General features: G+C 50.3%; 1 protein-coding gene across 1 annotated transcript in view; it reads left to right on the top strand.

Annotated features, from left to right (window-relative positions):
* SZT2 (SZT2 subunit of KICSTOR complex) overlaps nt 1-16,555 on the top strand; it is a 50,317-nt gene that overhangs the window by 5,678 nt on the left and 28,084 nt on the right. The window contains exons 2-14 of the mRNA XM_025856197.2: nt 4,191-4,316; nt 4,625-4,798; nt 5,084-5,254; nt 8,737-8,868; nt 9,566-9,707; nt 10,119-10,225; nt 13,435-13,645; nt 13,871-14,041; nt 14,454-14,688; nt 14,879-15,008; nt 15,726-15,868; nt 16,097-16,249; nt 16,384-16,498. Of these exons, the coding sequence (XP_025711982.1) occupies nt 4,191-4,316; nt 4,625-4,798; nt 5,084-5,254; nt 8,737-8,868; nt 9,566-9,707; nt 10,119-10,225; nt 13,435-13,645; nt 13,871-14,041; nt 14,454-14,688; nt 14,879-15,008; nt 15,726-15,868; nt 16,097-16,249; nt 16,384-16,498 (2,010 nt within the window). The remainder of the gene's footprint in view (nt 1-4,190; nt 4,317-4,624; nt 4,799-5,083; nt 5,255-8,736; nt 8,869-9,565; nt 9,708-10,118; nt 10,226-13,434; nt 13,646-13,870; nt 14,042-14,453; nt 14,689-14,878; nt 15,009-15,725; nt 15,869-16,096; nt 16,250-16,383; nt 16,499-16,555) is intronic.

Below are 16,555 nucleotides of genomic sequence, written 5' to 3'. Positions count from 1 at the left end.
TTAGAAAACCACATATTAGTGAAAACCTGGTAAAAACAACTTTCGTGGAAGCAAGGAAAAATCCAAACAATAAAATAGGCTAGTTTTTCCGTAAAGTAGATGAAGGACAGGAACTCTTGAACAACAAAGAGCAGATGTTGATAACAGTGAAAAACTAGGAATCACTGGTAAGAAATTCATAACATAGCTTGAAACAGAAGAGAATAAATAAAGTTTATGACAGCAATTTCCCTCATTTATACATTCATTCAAATATTTGAACACCTAGTGTGTCTTGGCACTGTGCTACTTGCTAGGGATACAGCAAAGAACAGTATATAGTCACAACTTCTGCCTCCCTGGAGCTTCCAGACTTGTAGGGGAAACAGACATTACGAAATACACAAATTCTTCATTAAAAACTGCTGGGTGCTATGAAGAAGAGCTATAGACTGCCTTGTGAATGCCTGATGGAGGTACCTAACGGTGTAGGGAATCATAGAAAGATTCATCCATTAAACCCAGAATCGCCAAGATTTTAGTCCTAGAAGATGGAATGAGCAATTGTTCCCAGTTGTTCTTACGGTACTGACCCATGGACATGCGTTCTCCCCTGTTTAACCCGGCTCAGTTGGGGCCCAAACTCCTTTTGGTGTTTCCTTGCATGGCTGAAACAGATTGGTGTTTGGAAAAAAGTCTTCACTAACTACCAAAGAACAAGAGGAAAATAGTACCGAGATTAGTGTTAATATTATCTCACCTTGAGAATTAGTTTTACTTTTTTAAGTAGGCTCCACACTGAGTTGGAGTGTGATTAACTTGATCTCCCTGAGATCGAGACCTGAGTTGTGATCAAGAGTTGGACACTTAACCAGCTGAGCCACCCAGGCGCCCGCTGATTATTAGTTTTAAACATCAACTTTGCTTTGCTTAGAACATATGGTGAATTCACTTATTCAGCAAAATCATGTGGAGCATCTGATGTGCCAGGCACTGCTGTAGGCTCTGAGGATAGAGTGATAAACAGGACTGCTGAATTCGGGTATCCTTCCTATTCTGATAACAGTCCGAGCCCCAGCCTATCCTTTTCTAGATAAGACCCTTGGCAGGGATCCAGCATCAGCAGTTAGACAAGAGTGGGCACTCATCTCACACCCACACCCAGCTCAGACAGGCCTGAGAGAGAGCTTGACTGGTTTATGAGAGCATCCCAGTCTGAGACCAAGGGCCAGGCAGAGGGCAAGTAACTGCTGCAGTTTCTTTACCAGTAGATTCCTCTTCTGTTTCTAGCATCTTGGCAATGAGGGTGTACAATCTGATGGGACCTTTTGGGGGAATGGTGGTTAGAAATGATGGAAAATACCTATATCTGATTTTTCTAGTTAACTTGGAAATCATTCTGCAGCTTACTGGTTTCCAGTGCTATCTTAGCCATCCTTGACACCTTTTTGTTACTTTCCAATTAATCACCAATTTTTGTCTTATTCCAGAGACTCCTTAAAATGGCAGCCAAGCTCACTTGTCTTGAAAGTTAGTTCAGCTGAATGTGTAAAACCAGGCTTTCTCAATGAAAGTCAGTACTGGCTTTACATTCTGGCACAACTGCTGTCTCATGGGGGGTCAGTCTCACAGTTCACAGAAGGGCTGCTTTGAGTAGCTCTGGTCTAGGCCATGGTCATCTCCCCTGGTCGTTAGGGATCTTTCTGAATCACGTGGTAGCTAGAGGGAATTTTTTTTTAATGCAGATATAATGTTACTGCTCTGCTGAAAAAAAAAAAGTCAGTAGCTTGCCCTAACTCTGGTGATAAAATCCAAAATCCTGGCCAGCACCTACCTGAGCCCAGTGTAGGGAAACAGTAAAATAGAGAGTTGTGTGATTTTAGGTTAGTGTAGAGACCTAACACAAAATAATATTGAATCACATCATATTGATGTTTAAATTGTTTTTTTATCTTTCTGATTATGCCAGAGCATCCTTTCTGCCTGTAGAGACCCATCATTCATTCTTTTTTTTTTTTTTTTTTTAAGATTTTTAGGGATGCCTGGGTGGCTCAGTCAGTTAAGCATCTGCCTTCGGCTCAGGTCATGATCCTAGGGTCCTGGGATCGAGTCCCACATTGGGCTCCTTGCTCAGTGGGGAGCCTGCTTTTCCCTCTGCCTGCCCCCCTCCCCCCCGCTTATGTGCGCGCTCACGCTTTCTCTCTCTCTCTGACAAATAAATAAAAGCTTTTTTAAAAAAGACTTTGAGAACGAGAAAGACTTGGGGGGGGGCAGAGGGAGAGGAAGAAACAGACTCCCCCCTGAGCAGGGAGCCCAACGTGTGGGGCTCAATCCCAGGACCCTGAGACCAGAAGGCAGATGCTCAACCAACCGAGCCACCCAGGCACCCCAAATCTTTTCTGCTCTTTCCCCAGTTTTATCCATTTGTCACTCTCAGTCATTGGGCGTTGTGGCTCATGAGGCCTGGGTTTGACTTCTGTTCCTCTACCTACTAATTGTGTTAAATCATTTCACTTTTTGGACCTCAAGTTTTTTTCTGTTAAATGTCTTATGTGCAGACTGAGTGAAGGTACTTGTGTGAAGAACCTTGTATTGTGCCTGTTAATAACCTGTAATAGTTAATTTGTATCATGTTCTTTCTGAGTGCCAGGCACAGTGCTGAGCACTTCATGTACCTGATTTCACTTAACCCACTTAACAACACTAGATTGGTATTAGGATTAGATCCATTTTACAGATGAGGGCATTGAAGCTTGGGGAGGTTAAGTACCCTTTCCCTGACCTCACAGGCTACTAAGAGGCCGAATTGGGACTCATGCCAGGCTGAGTCTGAAGTTCTTGCACTTAACCTCTCCAGGGGACTGTTAGATATATTAGAGGTGCTCAAGGAATGGGAGTGCCTTCCCTCTCCTTGCCTTCTGTTCTCACCTGTGCCACATCCCAGGGACTGTTTCTGCATCTTTTGCCGTGTGCCTTCTGTCCTGTAGAAGAAAGGCTTTTCATCTCTGCTCTCCACCCTCCTGTCTGCCCCAGCACCCTTCCATTGTGATTTTTCCAGGGCTTTTTCTACTTCTTCTCCCCATTCCCCCACTTAGGGGAAAAAAAACCTTCCCTTCCTTTCCATACCACATTTCTTAACAGGCAATCACTGGCCTCTTTTCATTTCTCTTCTACCACTCTCTTCAGTGCTTATAGCCTGGCATCTCCCCCTCACCCGTCAGGGACCCAGGACGAGCAATTTGCAATTTGTGTAAACCAGGAGGACAGTAATCTTTTCATCGGAGGCTAGAGTAAGGGAGTAAAGGAATTTCAGATAAACCTTGATCAGGAAGAAACGTTGGGGGAGTTCAGACCAGTGGACCCTTGTTTTCTGCATGAGACAGTAGGTGAGTTTATCTGCCAGGACTCCAGGGGTTGAAAGATCGGGAAACGTTCTAGGGGAAACGGGAGAAGTTGCTTAGCAGGGAGAAGTAAAAGGATGGGTAAAGGCCCGCCAGAGGCGGCACGGCAAGGTGACAGGTTTCTTCGCGTCAAAGCGCAGCTGGAAGTGGTATATGTGTGGATAAGACAGAATGTCGCATCCATCCTGAATCACTATTTGGCAGGGCTTGTGAATGGAAGGACAGGGACGCAGGTAAGAGAGCTGACACTTGGCAGGACACTGCTGAGTCAACGGTTGTGAGGCAGTAGTGGGAAGGGTCTAGAGTGCTGACCGCTAAGAAGTGTGGAGGGTGGGGAAAGTGTAGGTTGTGACCCGAGGAAGTTGAACTTTGAGGCAGCCTCGCTAGTCACACAGTGAAGAGTCCTTTAGTGGCCGCTGTGGTCAAGGCTTCTTAGGAGGAAGCATGTAGCAATATTAGAGTATCTGCTCTGTTGTAAGCAATTTGCCACACATAGGAACACAAAAATAGAACAAGACACAGTCCCTGCCCTCAACGAGCTTGTGGCTTATAGGAGAAACACCTACTAAATGTTCGATAACGTGAAAAGGTCACTTCATGAACTTAGAAGTCCACGTAGGGGGAGCGGGAGCAGAGAACCGAGCCCTTGGGAACCCCATGCACTGAGGTGGGAGTTAACTTTTCGCCTCTGCTGCCTTGCCTCTCACTCACGTGTCATGTACTCCTTGAACACGTTCCTTGTGCGGTCACCTGCGGATACCAGGAACTCAGTGAATGGTGAGAAATTTTTAAATGTCTCTTTGTCTCCAGGTAGAAGAAGCTGGGCAGGTGTTCCTGTTGATGAAAAAGGATTATCGAATCTCCCGAAATGTCCGCCTGGCTTGGTTCCTCAATCACCTGCATCAAACTGTGCAGGCCACACCCCCGGAGATGCTGGTGAGGCTCAGAAACATACAGGATACGAGGGGCTGGCCCAAAAGAATCTACTTTTTTAAGAGGATCCTAGAAACGGGAGGGGAGATTAACTCTGAGGGGTCCAATTCTAGGATGGGCAAGTGACTTTGCCCACAAGATGATTCCACAGGGGAAATGCTGTTTAATTTTCCAGACAGGAAGAATATATGGTTGGGTTGCAGGAGGTGGCGCCAATGATTTGCCATTTTGGATACAGAAGTTCAGGTCCTGGAAATAAAAGGGGTGACTCTTCCCAGACCCTTTGCCTTTCTCTCTGTCCTAATTGTCAGCTCCAGTCTGAGCAGGAGTTGGAAGTCCTCAGCGTCCTGCCCCCTGGGTGGCAGCCAGATGAACCAGTGGTCTCAAGGCCATTCCTCCTTGTACCTTCCACCCGGGTCACCTTCCTGGCTTGGCAGTATCGATTTGTCATTGAGCTCGACCTGAGCCCGTCTACTGGCATTGTGGTAAGGGGGTGGGGGGGAGACAGTGGGAGGAAAGGAGGGAGTAGGGGGCGAGGGAGAGAGGCAGAGGCCTGAGAGAAGTGAAAAGGGATCCCAGCCTACCACTGGAGGAAGGAAACAGGCTTTTAAATGGTGAGTGTTGAAAGACAGACCCCCCCCCCTCCATCCGCGGCACCGTATTTGGGGGTGTGATCAACCTTCAGAAAAGAATTCCCAGGGAAGCTGCTCGTTTCTGCTCTGGACTGCTTTTGGTTACACTTGAGAGATCTTTCTCTGCCTTGCCCTCAGGATGATTCCACAGGAGAGATCTTGTTTGATGAAGTTTTCCATGCCCTCTCCCGCTGCCTGGGCGGGTTGCTTCGACCCTTCCGCGTGCCCGGATCTTGCATCGACTTCCAGCCTGAGATCTACATAACCATCCAGGCCTACTCCTCAATCATTGGCCTGCAGGCCCACCAGGTAGTGCATACTTTCCCCAGGTCTGTACCCTCGTCCCGTCTCTGCAGTCTGTGCCCAGAGTCCCCAGCTCCGCCGGCTTCTTGAACCTCTTTACTAGTCATCTCTGAATCTCTCTCCTCTCGAGAAGAATCTGTTCCTCTGCTCTTCAGGAGCCTTCTCATGAGCTTTAGGTCAGGTGGCCTTGATTAGACAAATGCCTCTCTCACTTCTGTAAGTCTGTGATTCTGGCCACTGGAGGTCTCTGTTTTAGGCCTCCACCACCACCCTCCTAATTTTATTAGAAGGTTTGCTTGTATCCTTACTCCTGGCACTACCTCTGGGAGATGATCTTTTAGAATAATTTTATGATTTTGAAATATAACAAATACCCAGAAACATAATTTCTGCCAAGGACAGAGGAGGGTCATTTCCTATGAGGGCCTTGTGAACTGCTGGGTGTTATACTGACCATACAGATAATGCACAGGGCTTATCCACCACCCAAGCAGGCTAGCACAAGACACTCCTTTTGGACAATGGCCAAGTCTGTTACTGGAATATCTGTTTTGGGCTTAGATAAGCAGTGGCCCAATTTCCCCTCATCTGCTCTTAACCACCCTCAGTTCTTCGGTAGGGGCTTACCCTGAAACTGTCCCCGATGGCCATGTTGTCACCTTAGCTGTCAAACTGGCACCTGAGGGTCTGAAATCTACAGGGCAATTGGTGCATGTCTGAATCCCAGCCGTCTGCTGTGGTTTAAAGTGCTCTTCTAGTACAGCTATTAGGACTGTTGGTTGTAGGCTGCATCCCCAGGCAGAGGCCGAGCTTTGCAAGCACCAATAGCCAAGACAGGGAAGGCATAGGTGTTAGGTAATCACTCAACGCTTGGTTCATTTTGCCAGATGCTTACTGAAGCCCAATTTCTGCAAGGTCTGGGCTACGTCCTGTAGTCACAGATGAATCAGACACTGTCCCTGTCCTGATGGGAGGAGTTGAGAGTTTAGTGGTGGGGAGACAGATATTGAAGGAGGTAATTCCAGTTGAATGTGATAAGGGCACTGTAAGTAATGACTCAGGTGCGGTGGGAGCACCGAGAAGGAGGGAGCCCCAGCCAAGCCTGGGGCTGCGACAGGAAAGACTTCTGCACAAAGAGGCATTTGAACTGAGTCCTGAAGGAAGGATTGAGGTTAACCCTTCAAAGAAGGGGAAATGGGCTTTCCAGACAGAGGGGCCCAAAAGCAAAGCCACAGAGGGCCCTCCCAATCACAGGTGTCCTTTGACACAGTAATTTTGTAATTCTGTTTGACACAGTAACCTTGAATGTAGGGGTGGGGAGTGGTAGTAAAGAGGAGACGAGAGAGAGAAATAAGAGGGACACCTAGCTGGCTCAGTCGATGGAGCGTGCAACTCTTGATCTCAGGGTTGTGAGCTCGAGCTCACTTAAGTGTAGAGATTACTTAAAAATAAAATCTTTTTAAAAAAAGAGAGAGAGAGGTAAGTGGAGGCAGAATGATGAGAGGCTTTGAGTGTCATGGCTAAGAACTTGTCCTTTGTTCTATTAAAAGAGTTTAGCATGATGATGCAAGCGCTGAACTGGATTCACACACCCCTGTATTTGCTTGCCGGCTGTGAGCCCTTATGCAAGTTACTTAACCTTTCTGCACATCTGTCTTTTTTTCCAAAATAGGGATATTAACAGTACCGATATCATATGGTAACTGATCAAGCATTTAGAACAGTGCCTGCCACATGGAAAACATGCAAAAATGTTCGCTATTAAAACTGTTCAGTTATTAAAACTATTAAAAATGGAAGGTTTTTAAATGGATGGTAATGGGATCAGATTTGTACATTGGGAGGATGGATTAGAGGACAAATTCTGTACTGAGGAGAGCGGGCAGAAGATGATTGCAGCCCTGGAGAAGAGGTGGGCCCTGAACCAGCAGTGGAGAAAGAGGAGGCTTACTCAGGTTACCCCCTACCCCAGAGTCAGCCCCAGGCTAGCTTCCTTCCCCCACCCCATCTCTAAAGCTCCCCAAGATGTATCCTGCTGTTCCTTAAAACAAAACAAAAGATCACAAGAATAATGTACGTCCATTGAAGGAAATTTGAAAAATGCATAAAATAGAAAAACAAAACTCACCGGTAATACACCACCCAGAAATAAGTATTATGAACATTTGATGGCATTTCCTTCATGTCTTTGAGTACTTGTTTATCCTTGCTCACTACCACCCCTCCATCCAAAGAGAGGAGAAACATCAGGTGATTCGCATGGTTTGACGTCCTGCTTTTTTAATGTGTAATCGGGGCATTTTTCCTTGTCAGGAAGTATTCTTTGAAGATACGATTTTTAATTGCTGCCTGGCTTAATATTTTATCACATTTTATCATTCTCTATTTAGCCAAACCCTATTGTTGGACTCTTGGGTTGACCCACTTTTCATTCCTGTAAACAGTACCGCTGTGAACGTCTTTCCCACCTTAGAGCCCCAGTTCCTACTATTCGTCTGATTCTGTTTTTCTTCTCATAGTCAGGCCTGTGGACGTACAGAGCCCCCCTCTCCTCTCTTCTGGCTGTGACCACCCACTTGCCCAGCCCCAAGTAGGGAGTGAAGAGGCAGCTGTTGCCCAGGAGGGCAGGGGCAGGGGAGTAGTCTGCATGTGAGAAGGTGGTAGGGGCCTGACAGAGAGGAGAGATCACAGGGGCTTCCAGGCCTGTGTGAAATTTCTAGGGTGGGAGCACTTATATTTATGTTGAAAGGAGGAGGAAAGGAACCCCATGGAGAAAGAACGAAGGTATTAGGCAAAAGGTCCAAGATTAGTTGGAGAGATTAGCTTTAGGGGAAAAAAGCAGAGGAGGAGTCTTTTCTTGCCTCAAAAGAACAACAGAAACATAAATAGATGTAAACATTGGGCAGACATTGTGGGTATTTTCAGTGGGTTGGAGAGTAGTACAGCCTTCTGGTTAAAGTAAGCCAGAAGTTCCCATTGGCTGGTTCCCTTTCTCTGTGAAGAGGGGGGTGGGAGTTAACCTGCTGAGGGTAAAGGGAAGGAGGGAGCACTCACTGGGAAGATGATTTTGCACCTAAAAGAGAAAAGGTCCAGAGCCGCCTCTGTGTGCCGTGCTTTGAAATCAACAAAAATAAAAAAGCATGAGTCAGAATGAGAAAGGCTTGGCCAGGCTGAGGTGGGGTAGTCTGGTGACCTGAGATGGAAAATCTTAGGGCACCGCCATGCGGGAGCTTGGGGGAACCCAGTGTGTGGGACTGAAAGCAGAGGAAGATTGTGAGCCAGATTAAGGTCACGAATGGCCCCATATCCCTGATGGAGTAGATGATCTGATAAGAGAGGAACTGGCTGTGGATTTAGCCGACTTGAGATCCTGGGTGAAAAGTCAGGATCGCCTAGAGGGAGCTGTGGAGAATAAATAAGGAGACCAGAGGGGGACTTTCCAGTGTCCCCCTGACCCTCATATCTTGTCTTTCCCTTGTGCTTCTCAGGTGCTGGTGCAGGGCTGCCTTTTGGACCCTTCCCAGCGGGAGGCATTCCTGCAGCAGGTATACGAGCAGCTCTGTCTCTTTGAGGATAAAGTGGCCACCATGCTGCAGCAGCAGTATGACCCCCAGAGTCAGGTATGTGCGAGAGAAAGCAGGTGGAGACCACTTAGAAAGAGGAGCTATTAAGGGACAAAAGGGAGAGGGAGCCAGGGATAGAATTGCTGGTGAGCACACACAACAGGTTCGCTGCTGGAGGAGGGCTCACGTACGTTCCCCAAGACACACACTCCTGCGGGGAGAAAATGTGAAAGCCATTTGCCTGTGTGTTTTCAGTCCTAGATCTCCTCCCCTACTGGATCTGGAGAGGGTGATCATGGGCGGCTTTGTTCTCTAGGACTTTGTACAGTCAGGGATAAAGCTGCTTGGACTCACTTGAACGCACTTGCTCATTCCTTTGGACATCCTAGAAATAGCCGAGGAAATTGAGTCCCACCTGTGTGAAGACTTAATCTGATTGATGTAGAGAATATTTCATCATAGTGATAGGAAACTCTAGGTAAGGGGCCTCATTGACAAAAGGTGGGGAACCCTGCTCAGTGTAATCTGGTGCTCCATCCGGTGCCAGACTCCCTGTCCATCTGCGGGTCAGCATCTGAGCACACCCTGGGAGAGCAAGCAGAGTCAGGACTCGGCTGCATAGCGGGAGCTTGGGGGTCCTCAGAGGATTAGGCCTCTCTGGCCTGGCCAGCGCTGGGCTGTAAATTCTGGCTTGGCTGTGGGTGGGACAGTAGTGCCGTCTGACCAGTTCTGTCTCTTCTGTAATTTGGGCCAGGCAGAGGACCAGTCCCCAGACTCAGGGGAGCCCCCAGGCCGGAAGGTGGGAGTCTCCATGGTGACAGCTGATCTTGGGCTGGTCAGTATGATTCGTCAGGGCATCTTGGCACTGCAGTTGCTCCCCTCAAACTCTAGTGCAGGTCAGTAGAAGGAATGTTGGTGGGGTTGGGGAAATAGGAGGGTATAAGAAGGGGACATTATCAGTATCCATCAAGGTTCCAGGGCACCAGTGGGTCCCCGGGGAGAGGATCTGTCTCCTTGTTTGAGGAAGGTGAGTGTGCATGCGTGTATTTCTCAAGTATTATCAGCTCTGACAACCATCAGGGACCCTAGTGGGAAGGAGTAGCGCTCCAGGGACATCACTTAGGACACTGGGATCCAGCACTCAGGAGGGAGAAGCAGGACAGAAGGGAAGAAGGAAGGGTGTTTGCGGATCATAAAACACATCGGTTTGTGGGCGCCGAGGTCTTCAGGGCCCCATCAGTTGGATGCCCCCCTGTGACTTTGATCTGGTCAGCGTCCCCAGGTCTGTCCAATGTTCCCTGCTCCAGGTATCATCGTGATCACAGATGGGGTGACCAGTGTCCCTGACGTTGCTGTCTGTGAGACATTGCTGAACCAGCTCCGCAGTGGCACCGTGGCTTGTTCCTTTGTGCAGGTGAGGACTTTGTAGGAAGGAGAGGGAAGTGTAGTATGTCACAAAGTTGGACATGGCTGGTTACTTTCTTATAGGTGACGATCTCCCACGTAAAGCCAGTAACATAGTTGCCTGTGTGTTAGTGGGGTGCATAGGTGGCATGTCTAGAACAGGGTAGGTGGCAGTGGTGGGAGAGGACTCTCATCTTCATCCTTAGGGTGTGGGGAGACAGCATGTTATAGGAAAAAGAGTGCTGAATTTGAAATCTGACAGTCATGTCCAGCCTCATCTCCCCCGTTAGATTAGTTATCACTGTTTTGATTGCAAGGATCAGAAAACCCAACTCAAACTAGCTTGAGCAAAGGAAAGAATAGGAATATTCAGCAAACCACAGCCAATTTGGATTGATGGGCCATAGGGTGGGAAGCAAAGCGCTCTGGGAAACAAGACCACGGGGTAGGCATTGGCCAGAACATGAAAAGCTGGTTCTGCTGTATTAAGACGCTTCAGGGTAATTCTGTGGGTGATGCAGGGAAGCACAAGGAAAGTCACTAGTTGGGTTTATGTTTTATAAAGGTCACTCTTGCTGCTGCATGAAGGCAGGAGTGGAAGCAGGGGGGTTAATAATTGCAGTGCTCAAGGTGAGAGAGGAACAGGGCTTAAATGAGGGGACTGAAAAACAAACTGAGGGTTCTAGAGGGGAGAGGGGTGGGGGGATGGGCTAGCCCGGTGATGGGTATTAAGGAGGGCACGTTCTGCGTGGAGCACCGGGTGTTATGCACAAACAATGAATCATGGAACACTACATCAAGAACTAATGATGTGATGTATGGTGATTAACATAACAATAAAAATTATTTAAAAAAATTAGGGGACTAAGGGGTAAGAGACAAGGGGATAGAATTGAGAAAGTGAAGAGGTAGTCAACATGACTTACAATTAGCAAGGTGTGAGGGGTGAGCAAGAAAGAGAGGTCAAGGATGTCTCCCAAGTTTGTGACCTCAGTGGTGACTGGGTTGCTGGCAGAGCTAAACAGGAAGAGAAGCAGCTGGGGTGGAATGAAGACAAGGTGATCAAACCAGGTGTGTGCGTGTTGGGTTTGAGGCATCTGTGGGTCAACAGGAAAGCAGCAGAAAGCATCACCTTTGGAGTTAGACCTGCCTGCTCCACTTACTAGCTGGGTGACGTTGGGCACATCACTTGATTCTTGGTCGGATTCATTTGTAAGTGGAGATTATAACAGTGCCTCCCTCGTAGAGTGAGACAGTGCATTTAAAGTGCTCAGCAGAGTGCATAATTATGTCATAGACGGCTGCTTTTCATAGCAGTTAGCAGTTGGATATGCAGATCTGGTACTCAGGAGACAGCACTAGTTGAGAGAGTTAGGATTTGTCAGCCTGCAGATGGCAGTTGAGCAGAGAAGAGGGCCCCTGAAGAAGCTTGGGTAATACCAGTGTTGAGAAGTTTTTCATAAGAAGGGGGCCCAGCAAAGAAGGAAGGGAAAGAATCAGACAAGAACCAGGAGATTCCCATGTCAGAGAAGTCCGAGCAGCAGCTAGCAGTGTGAGAGGCAGCAGACTGATCGGGTAAAATGAGGAGTGGAAAGCACCCTCTGGATTTGGTGATGAAGAGGCCACCGGGACCTTTTTCAGGCCATTTCGGTGAAGAGGTGGCAAAGGGAAGTGACTGCAGTGGGTGGGAGAGAAGGAAGCGGAGACAAGCAGACACAAGGACTGTGGCTATTCAGATCAGGTGGGGGCAGGAGAGAATGGAAGCTGGAGGGAAGTGCAGGGCGGAAGAGGCAGGTGCTTTGTTCTGCTGGTTTGGTTTTGAAGCTAGAGACTTTCAGCCCGTTTCTAAGAACCCGTGAGGAAGCAGAGTTTGAAAATAAGGGAAAGAAGAGGAAGCCTGATGGAGTGAAGTCTCTTCGTTGACAAGAGGGCGCGGCCTCAAAGTAGATCGAGGGACCCTTTGGGAGTGGAGAGGAGTCCTTTCTTCCTTTGAAACTAGAAGGATAGAAGTGATGATAGGGATAAATTCGACCGAGGGCCTCCCGTCCCTCTCTGAAGGAGAAGGTGCGGGGGAGTACTGTGAGGAGGGGCGGCCAGCATCGGGGAGAACTGTGTTGAGGACAGCCCTGAAGGACTTGCTGGGCTGGGTGTCCCGTGTTCCCGTGTGGTGCCACCCTAGACAGCGGTGCACCTTTCTCCGGTTGGGATCCCGTGGATAGGTTGTGCTCCTCATTGGGGTTTGGAGGTCAAAGCAGAGTCCGGTCAGGAGGGCCAGGGATAGACTTGGAGAGCAGAGGTTCAAGGCCGGCAGTCTTAATGAGGTCAGAGAGTGCAGGCGAAGGATGGAAGAAATCCAGAGGGGTATAATGGTGTGCAATTGGTAGGATGTGGCAACTGAAATTGCAAAAATGAAGTGGGTCCAAGAGAAGCCAAGGGCCAGCGTGTAGGCAGCGGGCAGGTGAGTGGAATAGAGGGAGTTCCAGGAGATGAGGGTTCAGGAACAGAGAGGTCAAGGAATTGAATGGAACATCTCAAGTTGGCCTGTCACCGTCTTCTGTCAAGGGCCAGCTAGTAAATATTTTAAGCTTTGCTGGCCATACGGTCATCACAACTACTCAGCTCTGCTCTTGTGGTGTCAGAGCAGTCATAGACAAGATGAATGGGCGTGGCTGTGTTGCAGTGAAACCTGTTTACAGAAACAGGTGATGTGCTAGATTTGGCCCACAGGTTATATGTAGTAGTATGCCAATCTCTGATCTACGGGCTTAGTATTCACAATATGGTCCATGGACTGGCAGCATTGGCATCACCAGGGAGCTTGTTAGAAATGGAAAATCTTAGGCCCACCCCAGACCTATTGCATTTTTAACAAAATCCCCAGGTGTTTTGTACATACCCTAAGGTTTGAGAAGCCCTTTTTTTAGAGACACTGAAGTCTCTCCGATGGTAACAGGAAGCCCGTGAACCAGTTCTCAAAATCTTTAGTGAGTGGTGCAGTCTGGCGTTTGATGTCCTGCAAAAGGGTGTGGCTTCAGCCAGGGGCCCAGGGAAGGAAAGTTGCAGAGCAGTGGTCTGTCCTGGGAGAACACTGACCCACTTCCTGCTTTGTGGTCCCCAGGGGTGGGAACAGCCACCGGCCCAGTCTCTTCCACTCCTATTTTTACTTCTTTCTCGGGTGCCTGTTTTGGAGGTAGGCCTCTTATTGCTCATTTCCTCTAGGTGGGAGGAGTTTACTCCTATGACTGCAGTTTTGGCCATGTGCCCAACGTGGAATTGATGAAGTTCATCGCAATGGCCACATTTGGTTCTTACCTGTCCACTTGTCCTGAGCCAGAACCAGGCAGCCTGGGTCTGACTGTCTACCACCGGGCATTCCTCCTCTACTCCTTCCTGCGCAGTGGAGAAGCCCTGAACCCCGAGTATTACTGCGGTGAGGGGCAGACTGGGGCCAGGGGTTGGGGGCTGGCGAGTGTAGCATGGACATGGAAGTGATGCAGGAAGGGATCCCTGGGGGGCCTGAGCTCGAGCCTGGGGCTGACTGTTCTGGCACGGTTCTCTCCCCTGGGATGGCAGCATAGCGCCCCCCCCAACCCCCCAGCTCTCTGTCAGCTCACGGATAGCCACCCGCCCCTCCGTCACCTCGCTGGTCTTCTAGGCTCTCAGCACCGCCTGTTCAATGAGCACCTGGTCTCCGCAAGCAGCAACCCTGCCCTGGCTCTACGTCGGAAGAAGCACACCGAGAAGGAGGTGCCTGCTGACTTGGTCAGCACAGTGTCTGTACGGCTTCGAGAGGGTTACAGTGTCCGAGAGGTCACACTGGCCAAAGGTGAGGGTCGCTAGGCTCTGCCCCATCTCGCAAGCCTCAGACCTGCCAGACCAAGCGGAAGGTGCCTGGGTATCACCCGTGAGATTCTGCTTGTCATTGGAGACAAGTGGGTTTTGAGCTGCCTTCAGGGCCTCGTTCTCTTAGCATTTGGCCTCCCGGTTCCATCTTTGCCAGGGGTGGGTCAGCGGAGGGTGGTGTGGTGTCCTGAGCTTGACTCTGTTTTCACATCACTGCTGCAAACTTCTGTTTGTGGCAGTTGGCAGGCTCTAGGCTTGAAATCTCTGGAACTAGGCTTGGAACATTTAGCCAGGCTAGAGTTCCAGGAGGTCGGTGGGGGTTTTGGATAGAACTCAGTCCCAGGCTGGAGTCCTGTGCCCTTCTTCCCCTAACTAGTCTCCTAATTCCCCTGAAGGAGGGTCTCAGCTGGAGGTGAAGCTCGTGCTGTTGTGGAAACACAACATGCGCATCGAGTATGTGGCTATGGCGCCCTGGCCCCTGGAGCCTGAGGGCCCTCGAGGAACACGGGTGGAAGTGACAATGGAAGGGGGCTATGACATTCTGCATGACGTGTCCTGTGCACTAAGGCAACCCATTCGCTCACTCTATCGTACCCACGTTATCCGACGGTTCTGGAACACGCTGCAGAGGTGAATGAGGTCACCACTCAGTGAGTGATGCCCTGTTTGTTGTGTGGGGAGACAGAGGTGTGAAACTGGGAGCTGGTGAGAGCCCCCCTGAGGCCCAGGCTTGTGTCCAGGATCCCACGTCCCCCTGGGGCTCCCTTCCTCTGTGCCCACTGGAGTCAGGGGTGGCTCAGGGTTGACCCTTGCTCTGCAGCATTAACCAGACGGACCAGATGCTAGCCCACCTTCAGTCTTTCTCTTCAGTCCCAGAACATTTCACGCTTCCTGACAGCACCAAAAGCGGAGTGCCGCTCTTCTATATCCCGCCCGGCTCCGCCACCCCGGTGAGTGGTTCTCATGTTCGGCAGCCCCCCTCCACACCCATCCAAGCTCAGACTAGCACAGCTTCTAGAGCCCAGAGCCACCTTCTTTTTCCTTCCCTCTGGGCTTCTAGAACCCAGAGCCACCTTCTTTTCCTTTCCTTCCCACCTTCCTTTTTCCTAAACCAGAATTCCTAAGCTTTAGCCTTGAGAGCAATTCTCCTCCCTCCTTCCAAGTTCCTGACAGAGAAGGATCTATAGAGAGAGGCTGTCCTCAGCAGACCCCCGGTGCCAGACATAGACTTGGAGAACGCAGAGGTTCCCATGAGCCCCTTCGCCCCATCTCCATGTGGAGTATTCTGGCCTCTCCCCGCATCCTCACCCATTTCCCACCAGTGCCAGCCACCGTGAACTGTGCACTGCCTAAAGACCGTAGCTTCCTTTGTCCTGTGCTCACTTCACCCGCGGCCCAAGGACATCAGCCTTGCACCGCCAGGCGCAGCTTTTGCTAGCACGCAGCCGCCCCACCCTTTGCCTGGGGTTAGCTTAAAGGGCTACCCAGTCTGTCTCTGGGCTCCTCCCAATCTGGCCTTCGTCCTGGAGGCCTCTGTGTTTTGCTCCTGTCCCAAGCTGGGAGCTCCTCTCTGACCCCTGGACCCCACCGTCCTGTTTGCCGGTTGAGCCTCGTGCCGTGTTTCTCCACGAATGCTCCTCCTACAGGGCAGTCCTTCCCATCCCCAGGTGCTCTCCCTTCAGCACAGTGGGTCCGACTCCTCCCATGCCCAGTTTGCGGCCTACTGGAAGCCGGTGCTGTCCATGGATGCCAATTCCTGGCAGCGCTGGCTGCACATGCATCGCCTGGTGCTCATCCTGGAGCACGACACGTGGGTATCCTCTGTGGGCTGAGGGGACAGGGAGGGTTGGGGAAGGCGGGGGCAGCAGATGAGCCCTCACCCGCCGCAGCCAAGGAAAAATGACGACCCTTCCCCAGCCTTCCGGGTTACCCACGCCCACATCCTCAGATAGGACCTGGCAGAGAGAGACAGCAGTCTGTTCTCTGCCCCCAAGCTTGGGGCTGCGAGGTCTGACCTCAGCCCACACCACTCTTCCAGACCCATCCCCAAGCACTTGCACACCCCCGGCAGCAACGGTCGCTACAGCACCGTGCAGTGCAGGATCTCGCACTCCTCGCTGACCTCTCTGCTTCGGGACTGGAGCAGCTTCGTGCTGGTCGAGGGATACTCCTATGTGAAGCTGCTGTCCAGGTGTGCAAAGCGATGGGCCCTCGCTCCTCCCCCTCCACCGCATCCCACATCTCTTGCTCTAACCCCAGACCTCACCGCTCCTTCTCAGCCCACTGACAGCCTAGAGCTGCTCACTGACCCCCATCTCTTCCTAGTGCCCCTGACCAGCCCCCCTCCTCCTTCTACATGGTCCGCATCATTTCCAAGGCCCCGTGCATGGTCCTTCGCCTGGGTTTTCCCATCGGCACACCGGCCCAGGCCCGACATAAGGTGAGCTGGGCCCTGACTTGACTCCCAGACCCAGGAGCCCTGGAGGGTAGACTGACT

The sequence above is a fragment of the Callorhinus ursinus genome, unplaced genomic scaffold (genome assembly GCF_003265705.2).
Source record: "Callorhinus ursinus isolate GAN/ISIS: 27379988/994484 unplaced genomic scaffold, GSC_fseal_2.0 scaffold18, whole genome shotgun sequence".
Lineage (NCBI taxonomy): Eukaryota > Metazoa > Chordata > Mammalia > Carnivora > Otariidae > Callorhinus > Callorhinus ursinus.
The sequence above is the reverse complement of the archived record's forward strand: the minus strand, read 5'-3'. Positions and strand labels throughout refer to the sequence as shown.